The sequence below is a fragment of the Spermophilus citellus genome (assembly GCF_964194105.1).
Source record: "Spermophilus citellus genome assembly, chromosome: 12".
NCBI lineage: Eukaryota > Metazoa > Chordata > Mammalia > Rodentia > Sciuridae > Spermophilus > Spermophilus citellus.
In genome coordinates, this window is record NC_138198.1 from 3,736,553 (window position 1) to 3,752,257 (window position 15,705).

Sequence of the window (15,705 nt, forward strand, 5' to 3'; positions counted from 1 at the left end):
GGATTGTAGGCGTGTGCCCACCCCGGCACCCAGCTTCCTGTCTTTATTGATGTTATAATTCTGCCAACGGTGTTCTGGCGGCTTGCTGAGTATGTCCTATGTTTGGTTTGCCTTGGCCTCTTGACTGTCCTAGAGCCTCCTGTGCCTTACAGGTCAGCCGAGGCCAGGGGCCTGAGGCACTGGTGTACAGACCTGAGCGGGCCCATGGGTCAGCACCCATTTGCTCTGCCCTCTCAGTCTGGCGAGAATAGAGAGTCTGTAAAATTAAATGGCACTGAATCACATCATCGCCGTGGAAACTCCGATGGTTTAGATGCTTTTTCTGTTTATTCAATTTTAGAACTTAGCATCCTTTAAGTTTCTGGGAAAAAATGAAGATGGTAAAGGAAGGTGTCCCTTTGACCCAGCACACAGCTACACGTCTGTCATGGTTGGTAAGTCCTGCACCCAGGCTCCTGCACCCGCACGGCTACGTCCCCGTGGGACACGCGGCTCCTCTTCCCTGCTCAGTCCTGCCGCCCTCAGCTCATTTAGGTGCTGGCTACCCTGGGGGAACGCGTGCGTCCCTCTGAACAGAGGCTTGAGTGAGGGCTTTTGAACTCGAGGTTCATAACCAGACACCGTGGTGTGACACCTTGCTGTATGTGTGTCCTGGGACCACGTCCTGGGGTGTGTGGAGTGGATGCGCCTGTTGGAGACCAGAGTTGCCACCAGGCGCACCTCCTGCGGGGGTCTCGTGCATCAGAGGCAAGGGCTGGGAGCCGCTCAGGGACCCCAGGGGTGCATCACCTCATTGGGAAGTGGGCTGTTAGGTGGCTGCGCCCAGCTGCAGGCTGACGTGGCGTTCTGCACCTGCAGGAGAACTGTGCTGCGGGGTTGGGCAGGGGAGGCAGGGTGAGTGCATTTTTGACGTAGGATGTCTTCAGTTCCCGGGGGCTTATCTGGGCGTGGTCCCATCGTAAATCGAGGAGCTGTCGGTCATGGCTGTTGGTTGGTTATCGCCTCTTAACTCGTAGAATGTGGCCCCTGCGGTCATCCAGGTCGAGAGGAAGCACAGGACCTAGGAAGTGAGGGCACACCCCCAGAGATCGGGGAGCTGGCTTTCCCACTGAGCGGTGGAGGGGTTGCCAGAGAAATGGCACTGAAGATCATCAGAGGCCTCTGTGCCTAGCGGGAGGCTGACTCCCTTCTCCCCTTTCCTCCCGCCTGCTGCAGATGGAGAGCTTTATTCTGGGACGTCGTATAATTTTTTGGGAAGCGAACCTATCATTTCCCGAAACTCTTCCCACAGTCCTCTGAGGACGGAGTACGCCATCCCTTGGCTGAACGGTAAGAGGCCCAGCCTCTTGGCGGGAGGGGTTCACCTTGGCTGCCTCTCAGTTGGGTCCCCAGCTGGTGCCAGCCCCTGGGATGTCCCCAGTGCTACTCAGGACCCATGCTGGAGTTGGGGGCATCTCATGGGGTCCATCCAGAAAACAGATTTGGGAGGGTTTCATAAACGTGAGACTCCGAGCCCAGTGTGGTAGTACAGCCTGGAATCAACTCAGGAGGCTGAGGCAGAAAGATCACAAGTTCGAGGCCAGCCTCAGCCACTTAGGCAACTTACGGAGACCCTGACTTTACTAATAATGGCTGTGAGGTAGCTCAGGAAAGGGTTCCTGGGTCCCATCCCCAGTACTACCCCATCCCCCTAAAAAGTGAGATTCTGAGAGTAAAAGGAGATCTCAGATAATCAGGCTGGGATGTGGTGAGGTCCCCAGCAGGACCTGAAAGATGGAGCTCCCAGTCCCCGGCCCCCAGCGCCCAGTCAGAGGGGTCAGGCTGCCCTGCGGCTGCAGACAGTGTGTGTCTGATGTTTGGCTTTGGGGTGCCAGTGGTGGGAGACCCCTCGTGGGGGCCTTCCTTGGGGGTGTGGCTGGCGGACCTCTGGGCTTCTTTGCGGTCTCTTGATCTGAGGGCAGATTCTGAGGCCTGAGACGCAGGACAGCTGGCTGCGCGGTGGGGGGCAGCCCAGGTCTGGCTCCCTGAGGTCCCCGGGCTGCTTCGGGACCCGTGGACCTGGGCCCGCGCTCTGCGGAACCACCAGGGGGCGCCTCTCCAAGGCTGAGGAGGCAGGACGGTGTCTGGGCTCTTGGCTGGAGTCTGGGAGGCAGGCAGGCGCCTCTCACAGGGAGGCCCCCGGCGGACGGTGACACAGCCCCGTGTGGTCCCCAGAGCCCAGCTTCGTGTTTTCTGACGTGATCCGGAAGAGCCCCGAGGAGGGCGAGGACGACAGGGTCTACTTCTTCTTCACGGAGGCCTCAGTGGAGTACGAGTTCGTCTTCAAGCTCATGATCCCGCGCCTGGCCAGAGTGTGCAGGGTGAGCGCCGCCCCACCTCCCGCAGGCCGCGGTGCCCGCCTGGGTGACCTGCGCCTGGACGGGGTCCCTCGCTCTCCCTGCCGTTGTACCCCCTTGTACCACCGTTGATTGGGGCCTCTCGGGTGCCAGGCCCTCCTGCCTCAGGAATTCTGCTGGTTTTTCTGGGGACAAGGGGGCCGTGGTACCCGGCGTGTGACTGATTGGCCAGGGGATTTGGAGACTTGATGCACCTTCCCCAGATCACCCCAGGCTGTGAAAAGTCGGGGTTTTTTTGGGGGGGTGGTATCAGGGATTGACATCTGGGGCTCTCGACCACTGAGCCACCTCCCCAGCCCGTTTTTGGATTTTATTTAGAGACAGGGTCTCTCTGAGTTCCTTTGCACCTCACCGAGATCCTCCTGCTGTCCAGCCTCCCAAGCCACTGGGACATGGTTTCGTGCCCCACCGCACCTGGCTGAGAAGTCAGTGTTTGTTGAAGGTCTTCGCCAGACTTTTGGAATGGGAATTTCACCATGTTTCTCTCATGGTTTTATAGTTAAGAGGCGAGAACTGGCACTAAATGTGTGTCCGACACAAAGCTCACTCAGGAAGCGAGGGTGCTTTCAAAATAAGGAGCTGTAGCAGCTGCTTAGCACGAGAGAGCTGCCTCAGGGTAGAGTTTAGGAGGGTGCTCGCATGGCAGTTTCATTCAGGGAGGCAGGGCGACAGGCCTGGGAAAGAGCCGTCCGGAACCTTGGAAGACAGCAGCAGTGGTCATTGGCCAGCTGCTCAGTTCGGAGCTGTGGATACTTGTCCCCCACGGAAGTCCTTGGACACACAGTTGCCACGTGGCCTCCTGTTGAGTGAATGCAGTGGGGACCTCGGGGTAGAGCAAGGGTCCTTGGGGAGTGGTCACTACTGCCCCTCCATGTCTTTTCTTTGGGGCTTCAGGGGGACCAGGGCGGCCTGAGGACCTTGCAGAAGAAGTGGACCTCCTTTCTGAAGGCCAGACTGATCTGCTCCCGGCCGGACAGTGGCCTGGTCTTCAACGTGCTACAGGATGTGTTCGTGCTGCGGGTCCCGGGCCTGAAGGAGCCTGTGTTCTACGCCCTCTTCACCCCGCAGCTGTAAGTGCCCTTAGCAGATGGGGTGCGTGCCCTCCGGGCTGCCCGCTGACCCCTACGCGCTCACACAGCCTCCCTGTCCCCAGGAACAACGTGGGGCTGTCGGCGGTGTGTGTCTACAATCTGTCCACGGTGGAGGCCGTCTTCTCCGGTGGGAAGTACATGCAGAGTGCCACGGTGGAGCAGTCCCACACCAAGTGGGTGCGCTACAACGGCCCAGTGCCCACCCCGCGACCCGGAGCGGTGAGCGAGGGACAGGGTCCAGGGAGGGCTGTTCGTCCCATTCAGGGTTCAAGGCCCACAGTGTGAACCTGATGCAGGTGCCCAAGCCTCCTGGCAGGTGGGTCACCTGGCCGGGTGAGTCTCTGCACCAGACCTGGGAGGGCCGAGGAGCCCCCGCCCTCCAGTGTCCTTCTCTTCTGCTGGTTGTGTGACGCTGTTGCCACACACGGCCAAAAGGAGAAGGCGTGTCCCCGGCGTGGGCTGATCTTGGGGAATAGACATTGCGTAAGACAGTGAGATCCATGTCGTTTTCAGTTTCCTGCAGAGGATCGTGATTTCTTGGCAAAGACCTCTGCACCCTCACGAGCTGAGCTGTCCACTAATCCCTAGAGGTCACGTTTTCCCCTCCTATAAAAGTAAATTTTAGGCATAAAGAAAATCGTCTGATCTGGGCACCCACATGGTGAATTGGTGGTGACTTGGGTGACTGTGACCAGCTCTTGTGTGGGGCTGTGACCTGGTCCTGCGAGCTCCCCCAGCCCTGGCTCCCTGGGTGGGGCCTCCAGCCCACACCATCATTGCTTGTGTGCAATAAAATGTCATTTGTCATCAATTTTGGTTTCTCCACACCAGGAAGGTAGAACTGGAAAAAAGTCCTTCCAGCCTCTTATCCTTTATGCTGCGTAGGACTGGGCTGGTTTTTAGCAGTGTTTAACGTGCTTCTCTTCTCAGGGGAAAGCTCAGCTTTTTCGTTTATAAATAGATGACTTCAGGTGGACGCTATTACCCTAGGTACGTGTACGCTGGCACGAATGGTGTGACTCTACTTTGTGTACAACCAGAGAAGTGAAGGATTGTGCTCCTTTTGTGTACAATGAATCAGAGAGCGTTCTGCTGTCGTGCATAACGGAGAAGAATAAATTCTAAGAAAATAAAATGAAATAGATAATTCCTCCACTCATCAGGTGTCCCAACACACAATCATATCTGGTGGATGTGCTTTCAAACCGTGTCCCCTTGTTCCTGGGAAAAGGCCACTTCAGTTAGTCACTTTTGCCTGCTTCCTAGAATTTTGGTGTGTGGTCTTCTGGTCTTGGGCCTGACGTGAGTTCCCAGCTCCAGAGGCCACACAGAAGCCGTGCTGGGCTGCCGGCGGCTGCACGTTAACGACGGGTCGTTTTGCCCCCACAGTGCATCGACAGGGAGGCACGGGCCGCCAACTACACCAGCTCTCTGAATTTACCAGACAAGACGCTGCAGTTCGTCAAAGACCACCCTCTGATGGACGACTCGGTGACCCCAGTAGACAACAGACCCAGGTTAATCAAACAGGGTGTGAACTACACTCAGATTGTGGTGGACAGGACCCAGGCCCTGGATGGGACCGTCTACGACGTCATGTTTGTCAGCACAGGTGGGTCCTGGGGTAAGGAAATTGGGAAATGTCCTTAATTTCGTACGACTAGATGCAGCATCTACCCCCAGACGGCCCCAGCCGATTGTGAAGGCATGAGAGGATTTCTAAGAAGTCGCCATGCCTCGGCTTCCAGATCTCTGTGACCATCAGGGCACCCGGGACACTCATTAACCATGACCCGGATCTGGGCTGGGCGGTGCGAGCTGTCCCTGTTGCCACAGAGCTGGGGTGATGACCGTGCCAGCTGCAGCTGCCTTTGCCAGCCTGGGAGGAACCGTCAGCGTGGCCTGTCCTGTCTGCTGGCAGGAGACCTGATTCCTGCCCCCGCCAGGAACCAGACTGAGAAGCCTGAACCTGCTGTGGGAGGCCCGCCTCCCCTACCTGTGTTTCTGGATTGGGGACAGTGGCCTGCAGCCATAATAGCTTGGAGTTCTGCAGCTGACCTCGCCTGGGCCCCACCCTCACCTGCCTGCTCTTGACCCCTCCTGACACTCCCCGCAAGCAACCAGAGGGCGGGCGGAGTGCCACAGCGCCCCAGGGAGCTCTGACTTCCATGTCATGGTTGTGGGAACCGACCTTGGAACAGGGGTTTATTCTTAAGAAAATTGGAATAACCCACAACCGGAGTTTCCTAATTATTTGTTTTGCCAAAGGCTTTTTAAAAACAACGTGAAGCTTTTCTAAACATTTTTAGAGGGAATGATTTGAGAGGACAGAAGAGGGAGCATTTGCCATTGGGGCGGGTGTCTGGCGTGGTTGTCTCATTGACCTGGGTTTTGACCTTGCAGACCGGGGTGCCCTGCACAAGGCCGTGAGTCTTGAGAAGGACGTGCACGTCATCGAGGAGACCCAGCTCTTCCAGGACTCCGAGCCCATCCAGACTCTGCTTCTGTCCTCAAAGAAGGTACAGTGGCCTGGGCAGCCAGGCGGGGTGGCCGTCCTGCTGGGAGGCTTTGCATCTCTATCGTCTGCGATTGGCCGGACTGGGGTCAGGTGCCTGGGATGGGCAGATCCCGTCTCCTGGCCCAGATGAACTGGCCTTCAGAGTCTCCAGAGTTGGTCCATGAGGAAGCGGATCTGAGGTCTGAGAAGGAGGGAGGACGGAGCTGGGAGGTGAAATGGCAGTGCCTCATTGTTTCACATGGGTGGTACCAGGGAGGTGGGCACTGCCTGTAAAAACACGTCCTGGTACCCCACACTGGTGAGGTTGCAGACTGTCAGTGGGGTGTGACACTGGTGACTCATCAGCAGAGAAGTGACAGGCGACCTCCACACAGCTCTCTCTACATGCCAACGGGGCGCTTCCTCCCGCACCCGGGTGGGCAGACGTTTTCTGTCCAGGGCCAGATGGTGGACATGTGAGGCTTTGTGGGCTAGAAGCCGAGCCCCAGCTGGGTGAGCGTCACACATCCTGAAATGTTCATGGGTCACAAAATATTATTTAGGTTTTTCTCAACCATTTGGAACTGGGGACCCCCTGAGCTCATAGCAGCAGCCAGGGGTGGGGGCTGGAGTCACCCTGTGGCTGTAGCTTGCCATCCTCTGTCACACGTCCACAATGTCTTTGGTAGGAGGTGCCACTCTGTTCTGCAGCAGGTTTGGAGCAGGGAGGAGCAGAATGTTGACTAGTCCATCCAGATGCTGTCCGCTGCATGTGGCCATGACCTGGGAGGCCAGTTGTTGGTTCTGTGCCTCGGTTTCCTCACTGGGGCATGGGAGTGAGTGGAAGTCCCCCCTCACTGGGTTGCTGCGAGGGTTCACCAGCCTCTTGAAGTGCTGAGGGCAGGGTGCTGGAGAACCCGGTGGCTAGGCAGGCCCCATGCTGTGACACTGAGCAGATGGACCCTGGGCCACATTGCCGTGTCCGACGCTGGCCCTGGTGCTCGGCCCGTCTCACCAGCACCTCACTTCCAAAGCCCAGCTCTGGGACAAAGCTGAGAGGTCACCTGTGTGCCGCCTTCCTCTGAGGCTGGGAGTCTCTGGTCAGACCTGCAGTTCCCCTGCACCCTGATCAGGGGTGGGTGGACGTGTGTTCCGCAGAGGGGAGTCAATTGTGGAACGACTCTGCTCTGTGTTGTCACTTAGGGACCCAGGCTGGTGGGGGCCTGGGGGTGGAGTTCCCGTGTAGGGCAGTTACAGGTCAGTCCTCTGTGGCTGCCCTCAGCCAGAACTAGGTGATGTGGCCACACCAGGAGGAAGGGCTGGTGGCTGTGGGTCCTAGTGGACCACTAGTTTGACTGTCCCAGTAGGAGACTGGGTACCTGGGGACACGGCTCAGTTGTCAGGAGCAGGAAAGAAAGCATTGTATCCGCCATGGGGTCCCACACCTCTCCTCAGCTTGGGTGGACGTCAGGGGCTTGGTACCACCATGGCAGCAGAGAGGAATGGTCAGCGGTAAAGGACTGTCCCCCCGCCCCTTGCAGCAGCAGCCCTCATCTGTAGAAAGCTGATGGGCAGCGCCTCCGCCCCGCAGGCCCGGCACAGAGGGGCCGGCACCAGTGCCCTCCCTGTCCTTCATCTGCAGCTGGAGCAGATGCGCCGCTCCTCACGTGCTTCCTCTCTGACGGCAGCGAGGCCTCCTGCTCTGCTGTGGTGAATACGTGGCACAGGTCACCGTCTGACCCATGCTCAAGCCAGCCTGGGTTCTTTGCCTCTCTGGCTCGAGGCCGTGATGCTGCTCTGAATCTGGGCGCGCACTCGGCTCTTCAAGTCCCTCCTGCGCTTCCCTGGGCACATGTAGCTAGGGCACCGTGCTGGGCCCTCTGAGCCAGAGGACAGGCGCGTCTGTACTCACCAGGGCGCCCTCTGATGGTGAGGTCCAGCGTGTGGCCTGGGGAGCAGAGGAGCTCTGGAGCTTGTTCACCCCACCGCCCCCAGGGCTGCATGTGCACGTGAGCCAGCAGGGACAGTCACCAGACCAGGGGAAGGAGAGGCTGGGCAGCTCAGGAGCAGGGGAGTGCACCCCACTGGCACTGTGACACCCCCCCAACACGCTTTTCCCTCTTTGGCCTTGGTACAGCTTTCGTTTTGAGATGATCGGGATCTACACAGACCAGCAGTGAGAGACAGGGGTCCCTGTGCCCCCGCCCAGCCTCACCTTGAGTGGCAGGTCACAGAGGCAGTGTGTCCTTGTCTAAACCAGGAGCTGTGGGGGACACAGTGCCGCTCACTGGCCCCCACACCCTGCACCCCTCACGCTGCCCTCCTCCTCCCAGGGCCTGGGATGCTTTTGGACGTCACACCTTCTCACGTCTCCACCTGCCCCTGGTCCCATTCTGCCTGGCGAGACCTGGCCAGGTGTTCTGCAAAGTGTCTGCCATTTTCTCTTGACTGTCCCAGGGTGGTGGGTTTGGGGAGCACGCCATGGGAATGTCTCCTGCAGGGGTGACATCCACGTGCCTCACTGCTTGTGCCCTCAACCATGGACTCTCTGTCCGAGTCACCTCTGTTCTTTGCCTGCTCCATGCATCAGTGAGTGCAGCCCACACTCAGGGTAGGGGAAGTCAAGCCCAGCACAGGGGAGGCGTGGCAAAGAACCTGTGGGCACCTGTTAAAACCCACGGTCACCCAACTTGTCTACTTGTCTCTGGGGACTTGTGACACAGGGAAGCTGCAGTCGGTCCTTTGTGTCCGGTGTTCCATATCTGCAGGCTTTGCCTTCGCCATCCAGCCTACCTCGGGTCAGAAATATCCCAGAGCAAAACGCGTAGAGAGACTTTTTCTTGTAATTCCCTCAATGGTATCACATGGCAACTGTTTGCAGAGCCTTTACACCATTAGGTGTTCCAAGTCATCTAGAGGGGATTTAAAGTATTCAGCAGGGTATGTGTGTCTTATATAAGGAACTTGAGCATCCCCAGGTTTTGGAACGTCGAGGGGGGATCCTGAAACCTGCCCCCGACAGATAAGGAGAGAAGACTCCGCCGTTTTTCCTCTCGCCTGCCCACTTCACCTCCCCCAGTGGGCCCGGCCGGCAGCAGGCACTGGTCTCCTTGGAAGCTTCTGCCCGCCTGCTCCTTCCCTGTGGCTCTCTGGAAGCCCTGTGGTGCGGTTCACATGGTACAGCTCAGCTGCCTTTGAGCTGCAGCCCAGCTCCATCAGGGAGAAGGTGGCTGAGTGTCCTGGAGAGCGGGAGGTCAGGGGCCTCCCTGGCATGGACCCTCCCTCCCCTCAGCCCTCCTACCCTCTGTGGCCCTCAGCCGCCTCTCGCTGGGGTGAAAGCTCAGGCAGGGCTCCACTTGGCCTTTGCCCCGGGAAGTATTTGTGCATTTTCAGGATTCACAAGATCTCCCCAGCTGATCCGGGAGTCGTCGTAGTCCCTTTGTTAGGTGGTGAGCATGTGGTCACATCTGCTCAGGTCTGCAATGACAGGGACAGGCCAGGCCAGGCCCTTGCTGCAGCTTGTCATCACAGCCTGCATCCTTGTGTGGGGGTGGGGTGTGTGCACACTGGTGATTGCTCAGGCAGGTATGTGGCCCGGGACCTTCAGAACCTCCAGCACATGGGCCCTGGGTCAGCACTGGGGACCGCAGGGTCCAAGCAGCCTGAGGCCGATGCAGACTGTGACCTCGGAGGGTGCAGATCACACTTTGTCTGACTCTAAAATACTTCCATGTATGTGTTTGGGAATCTTTGGTGCTAACCAAAAGGTTTTCCAGGATGTTAACGGGAAGCTCCCAGGCAATGTGGAGAAAAGACCAGAAACCGCTGCCCTGTGTGTCCTTGTGGGGCGCCCTCCCTCGAACTCTGTTCATTCATATTAAAAAAACAAAAAAACAGTCGGCATGGTACAGTGGTGGACTTCTCTAACTCAGTGCCAGAGGCTGAGGCAGGAGGATCACAAGTTCAAGGCCAGCCTCAGCAACTTAGTGACACCCTATTTCAAAATAAAAACTAAAAAAGGCTGGGGATATGGCTCAGTGTAAAGCACCCCTGGGTTCAATCGCTAGTACCTGCCCCACCCCCACCCTGCCAATACCAGTTGTCCTGAATGCCGTGTGTGGGTGTTCTGCAGTTCCAGGTGGGCAGCGGGCGTTGACCTGTGGAAGGCCAGCTCTGAGCATGGCTACACTGGAGCTCGGTGATTGATTTCTTCCTTATAAAGATAGATGTATGGAAAGCAGGTGATGTCATTCCTTTTTGGTTTGATCTTCTTTGCATAGTGTTAATCAGCATCTCCTTCCCACCTACGTGCTGGGCCCGGGAGCCCTGTCCCTCTGCAAGTATCGCATTCTGGCAGGAAGAACTAATATCAGCCTTTAGACTCACAGCTCACCTACAGTGAGGCCAGGAGGTGGCTTGGAGTGTGGGGCATGGGGCGGGGGGTACCCCTCCACAGGCAGGGGGACCTGCAAGGAGTCTGAGCGGCCTCGACCCCCAAAGGAGAGAGGTGCAGGGAAGCAGGGGGCACCCAGGTGGGCAGCAGGTGCCTAGACGGGGGAGGGCGGGGGTCAGAGCAACAGCTGGATTCTGCTTGGTCATGGAGCATGGCCTTTGCCTTTGGACAGCTACAATCAGCATTCCCCGTCGGCCTCAGCGGCCTGCTCTGGTTCCCGTTAGGGAGGCCTTTCTTCCCAGAATCTGGTGAAGAAGCTCAGCCCCTGCTGAGGAGCTTCTGCCTAACACCCAGCCCCACCTCTGTCTCCCACCCAGGGCAGGAGGTTCGTCTACGCGGGCTCCAACTCGGGAGTGGTGCAGGCACCCCTGGCCTTCTGTGAAAAGCACAGCAGCTGCGCGGACTGCGTGCTGGCGCGGGACCCCTACTGCGCCTGGAGCCCGGCCACCACTGCCTGCGTCGCCCTGTACCAGGCCGAGGGCCCCCACAGGTACGAGGCGGGTGCACCCACGCGCAGGCCCCGGTGCCTGGGCAGGTGAGTGACGAGAGCCGGTTGTCTTGCAGGGGCTGGATTCAGGAGATGAGCGGCGACGTGTCCCTGTGCCCGGGTGAGTGGGTTCTCAGTGCCAGTCCCCTCAGCAGCGCCGGGTCCCTTTACCATTTCGAGGCTCTTCGGTTCTGTGGCTTTTGTGTGCGTTGTGTTTTTCTTTCTCCGCTCAGAACAGAGGTCAAGTGCCCTGTAGGAGACCCGTGACCTTTCTCTGTCCCTTTGGTTGCTGGAACAGGCTTTGAAGCGCGTGGGCTGTGTCAGCTCGTGGGAAAGCACTCTGCATCCCAAACTGTCCTCTCTTGTCCTCTCTCTCTCGCTCGCTTGGGGTTTGTTAAACAAAACCTGAACTTTAGTAATGGGAAGAAAGGAACCCTCCTAACCCCCAGAACCCCAAATTCGGAACTTTCCGAGTACCCACAAGAAATACCACGGTGGAAAATGTCACAAGAATTTGGTTTCATGCACATAATGATTTAAAATATTGTGTAAAATCACCTTCAGGCCGTGTGTATGATTTCCATGTGAAATGTGAGTGACTTTTATGGTTCGACTTGGGTCCCCTCCCCAAGATGTCACAGTGTATATATGTGAATATTCCAAAACTGGAAATCTGGAACGCGTGTGGTCCCCAGCATTTCAGACAAGCAATACACAGCCTAGAATTAGTGGGGGCTGGCTGGCCTTCTCCTTGAGGATGCTTCGGGAAGTAGCGAAATGACCAGAGACAGGGGAGGGATCAGGCCAGTGTGTCCCGCCCACCTGTGCCCTCAGCTCCGTGCCCTTCCTCCTCTAAACAGCTGTCCTGAGAGAAAGACAAGTGCAGGCGGCAGGTGCCAGGGAGACCGACAGCCAGCCTTCCCGCTGACACTAGCAGGAGCATTGACGGCTGGGTGCAGGTGCAGGCTGGCCTGTGCCCACCGTCCCCTGCCTTGTGTGTCTTCTCCTGGGACACAGGGTTGGGAAACGGGATTTCTGCGGTTCAGAGCTGTCTTCAGTTTCCTTTGTCCCCCCAGGCTGCCACATGGGGCTCATCTTTGCTTTCCGGTCACGCATGTCTTTATTTCCTTAGTTCTAGAAGATTCCATCTTGCTCCACTGGGTGAAACTCTTGTGCCGTCTTGTGGGTGTTGACCTATTTTTAAAAGAAGTTGGGTAAACGAACAGTTTGTTGACGCTGTGCACGTTTATTTTGATGTTCCAGATAAAGTTAAAGAAAGTTACCGGCAGCATTTTTTCAAGCACGGCGGCACAGCAGAGCTCAGATGCGCCCTAAAGTCCAACCTGGCCCGGGTGGTGTGGAAGTTCCAGAACGGCGTGTTGAAGGCCGAGAGCCCCAAGTACGGTCTCATGGGCAGGAAAAACCTGCTCATCTTCAACCTATCAGAAGGCGACAGTGGGGTGTACCAGTGCCTGTCAGAGGAGAGGGTCAGGAACAAGACAGTCTCCCAGGTGGTGGCCAAGCACATCCTGGAGGTGAAGGTGGTCCCGCGGACCTCAGCCACCCCCACCTTACAGGCCACCCAGACGGAAGAGAGTAGGATCACCTCCAAAGTGTCTGTGGCATCCACCCCGGGGTCTTCTCCTCCCACCCCAGCTGTGCGGGCCACCTCCCCGGGGGCCACCACCCCACCTCCCAAGCCTGCACCCACCAGCACGTCCTGCGAGCCAAAGATCGTCTTCAACACTGTCCCCCAGCTCCACTCAGAGAAGACGATGTATCTCAAGTCCAGCGACAACCGCCTCCTCATGTCTCTCTTCCTCTTCTTCTTCGTCCTCTTCCTCTGCCTCGTTTCCTACAACTGCTACCAGGGCTACCTGCCCGGACAGTGCTTAAAATTCCGCTCAGCCCTGCTGCTTGGGAAGAAGAAGCCCAAGTCGGATTTTTCTGATCTGGAGCAGAGTGTGAAGGAGACGCTGGTCGAGCCAGGGAGCTTCTCCCAGCAGAACGGGGAGCAGCCCAAGCCAGCCCTGGACACTGGCTATGAGACGGAGCAGGACACCATCACGAGCAAGGTCCCCACAGACAGGGAGGACTCGCAGAAGATCGACGAGCTCCCTGCCAGGGACAGACCGTTCGACGTCAAATGTGAATTGAAGTTCGCCGACTCGGACGCAGACGGAGACTGAGGCCGGCCACGTCCCCGCCGGTGTCTCGAGTCCCTGCGTGGAGAGTCTTGTGTTTAACCTGTGCTGTAGCTGAGTCTTGTCACCGTGCAGCAAACCTCAGTCCTCTGTGTTCTCTTGGGTTGAGTCTGTGACTTGTTTCTCTTTGTCCTCTTGGAAAACAGCAAGTGTGTCGCGCGTCCTGGTCTGAGTCCCGCAGTTGGCTGGAGCTTTAAGATGTGCCCGTGGGCGGCGGCACCGATTCACCTGAGCCCTGAGTGTCCTGGGGGAGAGATGGCTGGACCTTGTCGGCTGAGAAACATCCCCTCCGCTTCCCCTCCTTGTAGCAGCCACTAAAAGATAATTTAATTCCAGATTGGAAATGACGTTTTAGTTTATCAGATTGGTAACTTATCGCCTGTTGTCCAGATTGGCACGAACCTTTTCTTCCATTTAATTATTTTTTAGAAGTTTTGCTTTGATGGTATTAATGTCTTAGGTCATTTTTTTAAAAATTACTGGAGCAGATGTTTTAATATTTAGGAGATGTACATCTTCCAGATTTTGTTATATATTGGGATAAAATATGGCTTATGTTGCTTAAGATTCTCAGGGATAGACTTACTTTTGCTAAATCCATTCTTTCTGCATCTAGAAACGTAGACCTGAAACCATCTCTTGAACACACTCTTTTTTTTTTTTTTTTTAACTTTATTCCTCGAGGGAAGCATCACTTCCAGAGAGATTGTGTTTCTGGACTTTATTTTTTTTCTTTCTTCACTCTTGAAGAGGAGGACTGTCCCACATCCACAAGACGGGTTTGAATGATGCAAGGTGGGTCGATGGCTCCCTGCGACGATCGGGCTGGCCCATGAGGGGAAGAGCATTTTACGACCTGATGCCCATGGCTGCCGGAGGAACCCTCCCGTCCAGGTGGATGGCACTTCACCAGGACGTCTTTGGCTCTCTGATCATCTCCTGTCTCTTCTTGCTTCCATCTCACCCCCACTGCCCTGCCCAGACATGCCCCAAGTTTAACAGAGCTGTCCACCCTGGACCAGAAGCAGGCCGTGATCCCAGCCAGCTGTGGACGTGGCCGCCCCTCCCGACCAGCTCTGCCACGGTGTGTAAGGCTGTCCGTGGGCAGGATGAGCTCAGCCTTTGTTTCTCTTCCATTCCATCTCCCTGCTCTGTGAATACCCAGTAAGAAGAGGCTTTTATTTCCATGGCAAAGAGCAATAAACTCCGGATTTTTGTGTGCCTGTGTGGACAGTCTCATCTTCCAGCCTCCTATGATTTGACCATTTGGTGTAAACATTGGTGTTTTATAAAATTTACGTTGTTTTTATTTTTCTACTTTGAATTGTATACATTTGGAAAGTACGTGAATAAACGAGAAGCTTCCATGGTTGAGTTGGGCAGGCCGTTACTTAGCAGAGGCCATGTGTCTTCTCCCCGCGAGTGGCCCCAGCGGGGTCACCTGGGAACTTTCTTTCTCACCCCCACGTGTCTGTCTCCTGCTGTGTACCACCTTCTCCGGCACGGGGTGTGTTCCTGACGACTCCCGCCTCAGTACCCTTTCTTTTCTGTCCTCTGTCTCGCAGCCTCATCTCCTAAGCCCTTCCCTCCTCCTGGCTCCTCCTCCCTGTCCTGTCTGGGTCCTGACTGGTCTTCCTCTCCCCGGAGCCCCTGGCCGCCCTTGAGCTCAGGGCCCGACAGCCGCACACGGGTCATCTTGTTGCCGCCCTTCCTGAGTGACCAGGCACAGCAGGTGCATGCTCTGGGGACCTTCCACCTCTTCTGCCAAGCCACAGGTGAGTTGCAGTCATCCCATCCGTTGCTCTGTCTTCCCAGAGGCAAGTGGGCGGGGGCTTCTTCCATGCCCACTGGATCAGGTGCTGACTTTACTGTCCACCACCTGCCTGGCTGTGGCTCTATCATGCTTTCGTGGTGGGTTCAGCCTGAGATAAATTGCAAGCAATCAGCATGAAGTTATTCCCGGGGTTAGCCAGCTTTTTCCCGTAAAGGGCCAGATGTTAACTATTTCAGGCTTTGTGGGCCACGAGGTCTCTGTCACAGTCACTTGGCTGTGCTCTTAAACTCTCGAAGCAGCCATGGATGACCCGTAAGGAGTCGGTGGGGCCATGTGCCAATAAAACTTTATTCACAAAACACAGCGGTGAGCTAGATTTGGCCCCAAAGCCACAACTTGCCCACTTGTGTAGGGGGTTGCTACTGTTTCTCAAAAAATGGGAGGTTAATAGATGGGGCATTTGGGAATTTTTAATAAGTAACTTTAGAGCTTCCAGAGGAAAATTGTGTTGATGATTCGTTCCATGAGGTTTCCACCTCCCTTGTAGCTGGGCTCAGTGCTATGAGCTAAATCTGCACTAGGTCACCTGATGGAAAGGTGGGGGGAGGGGCACCCAAGGAACCGGCCAGGGACAAGGAGGGATTAAGAGAAACCCACACACACACACACACAGGGAGATATTAAGAGAAGCTGGGATCAGGTGGGATACTGCACTCTGCTGGAAAAACAGTGAAGAGCTGGCTCAGCAAGTTATTTTTCTAGGGTCTTTTCATTAAGTAAAAGCATTGTTCTTTGGGCACTGG

At 56.4% G+C, this 15,705-nt stretch overlaps 1 protein-coding gene across 6 annotated transcripts in view; it reads left to right on the plus strand.

The window, feature by feature from the left end:
* SEMA4D (semaphorin 4D) overlaps positions 1-15,705 on the plus strand; it is a 114,313-nt gene that overhangs the window by 84,337 nt on the left and 14,271 nt on the right. For 4 of the 6 annotated variants that reach the window (XM_081263298.1, XM_081263296.1, XM_081263295.1 and 1 more), the window contains 10 exons: positions 341-434; positions 1,216-1,329; positions 2,215-2,360; positions 3,291-3,466; positions 3,550-3,706; positions 4,877-5,099; positions 5,891-6,006; positions 10,755-10,927; positions 11,002-11,045; positions 12,188-14,490. In XM_081263298.1, coding sequence (XP_081119424.1) covers positions 341-434; positions 1,216-1,329; positions 2,215-2,360; positions 3,291-3,466; positions 3,550-3,706; positions 4,877-5,099; positions 5,891-6,006; positions 10,755-10,927; positions 11,002-11,045; positions 12,188-13,113 — 2,169 coding nt within the window. In that variant the 3' untranslated portion in view covers positions 13,114-14,490. Of the gene's footprint in view, positions 1-340; positions 435-1,215; positions 1,330-2,214; positions 2,361-3,290; positions 3,467-3,549; positions 3,707-4,876; positions 5,100-5,890; positions 6,007-10,754; positions 10,928-11,001; positions 11,046-12,187; positions 14,491-14,693; positions 14,904-15,705 lie in introns of those variants that run through there. The other 2 variants (XM_081263300.1, XM_081263299.1) reach the window with 2 other exon arrangements.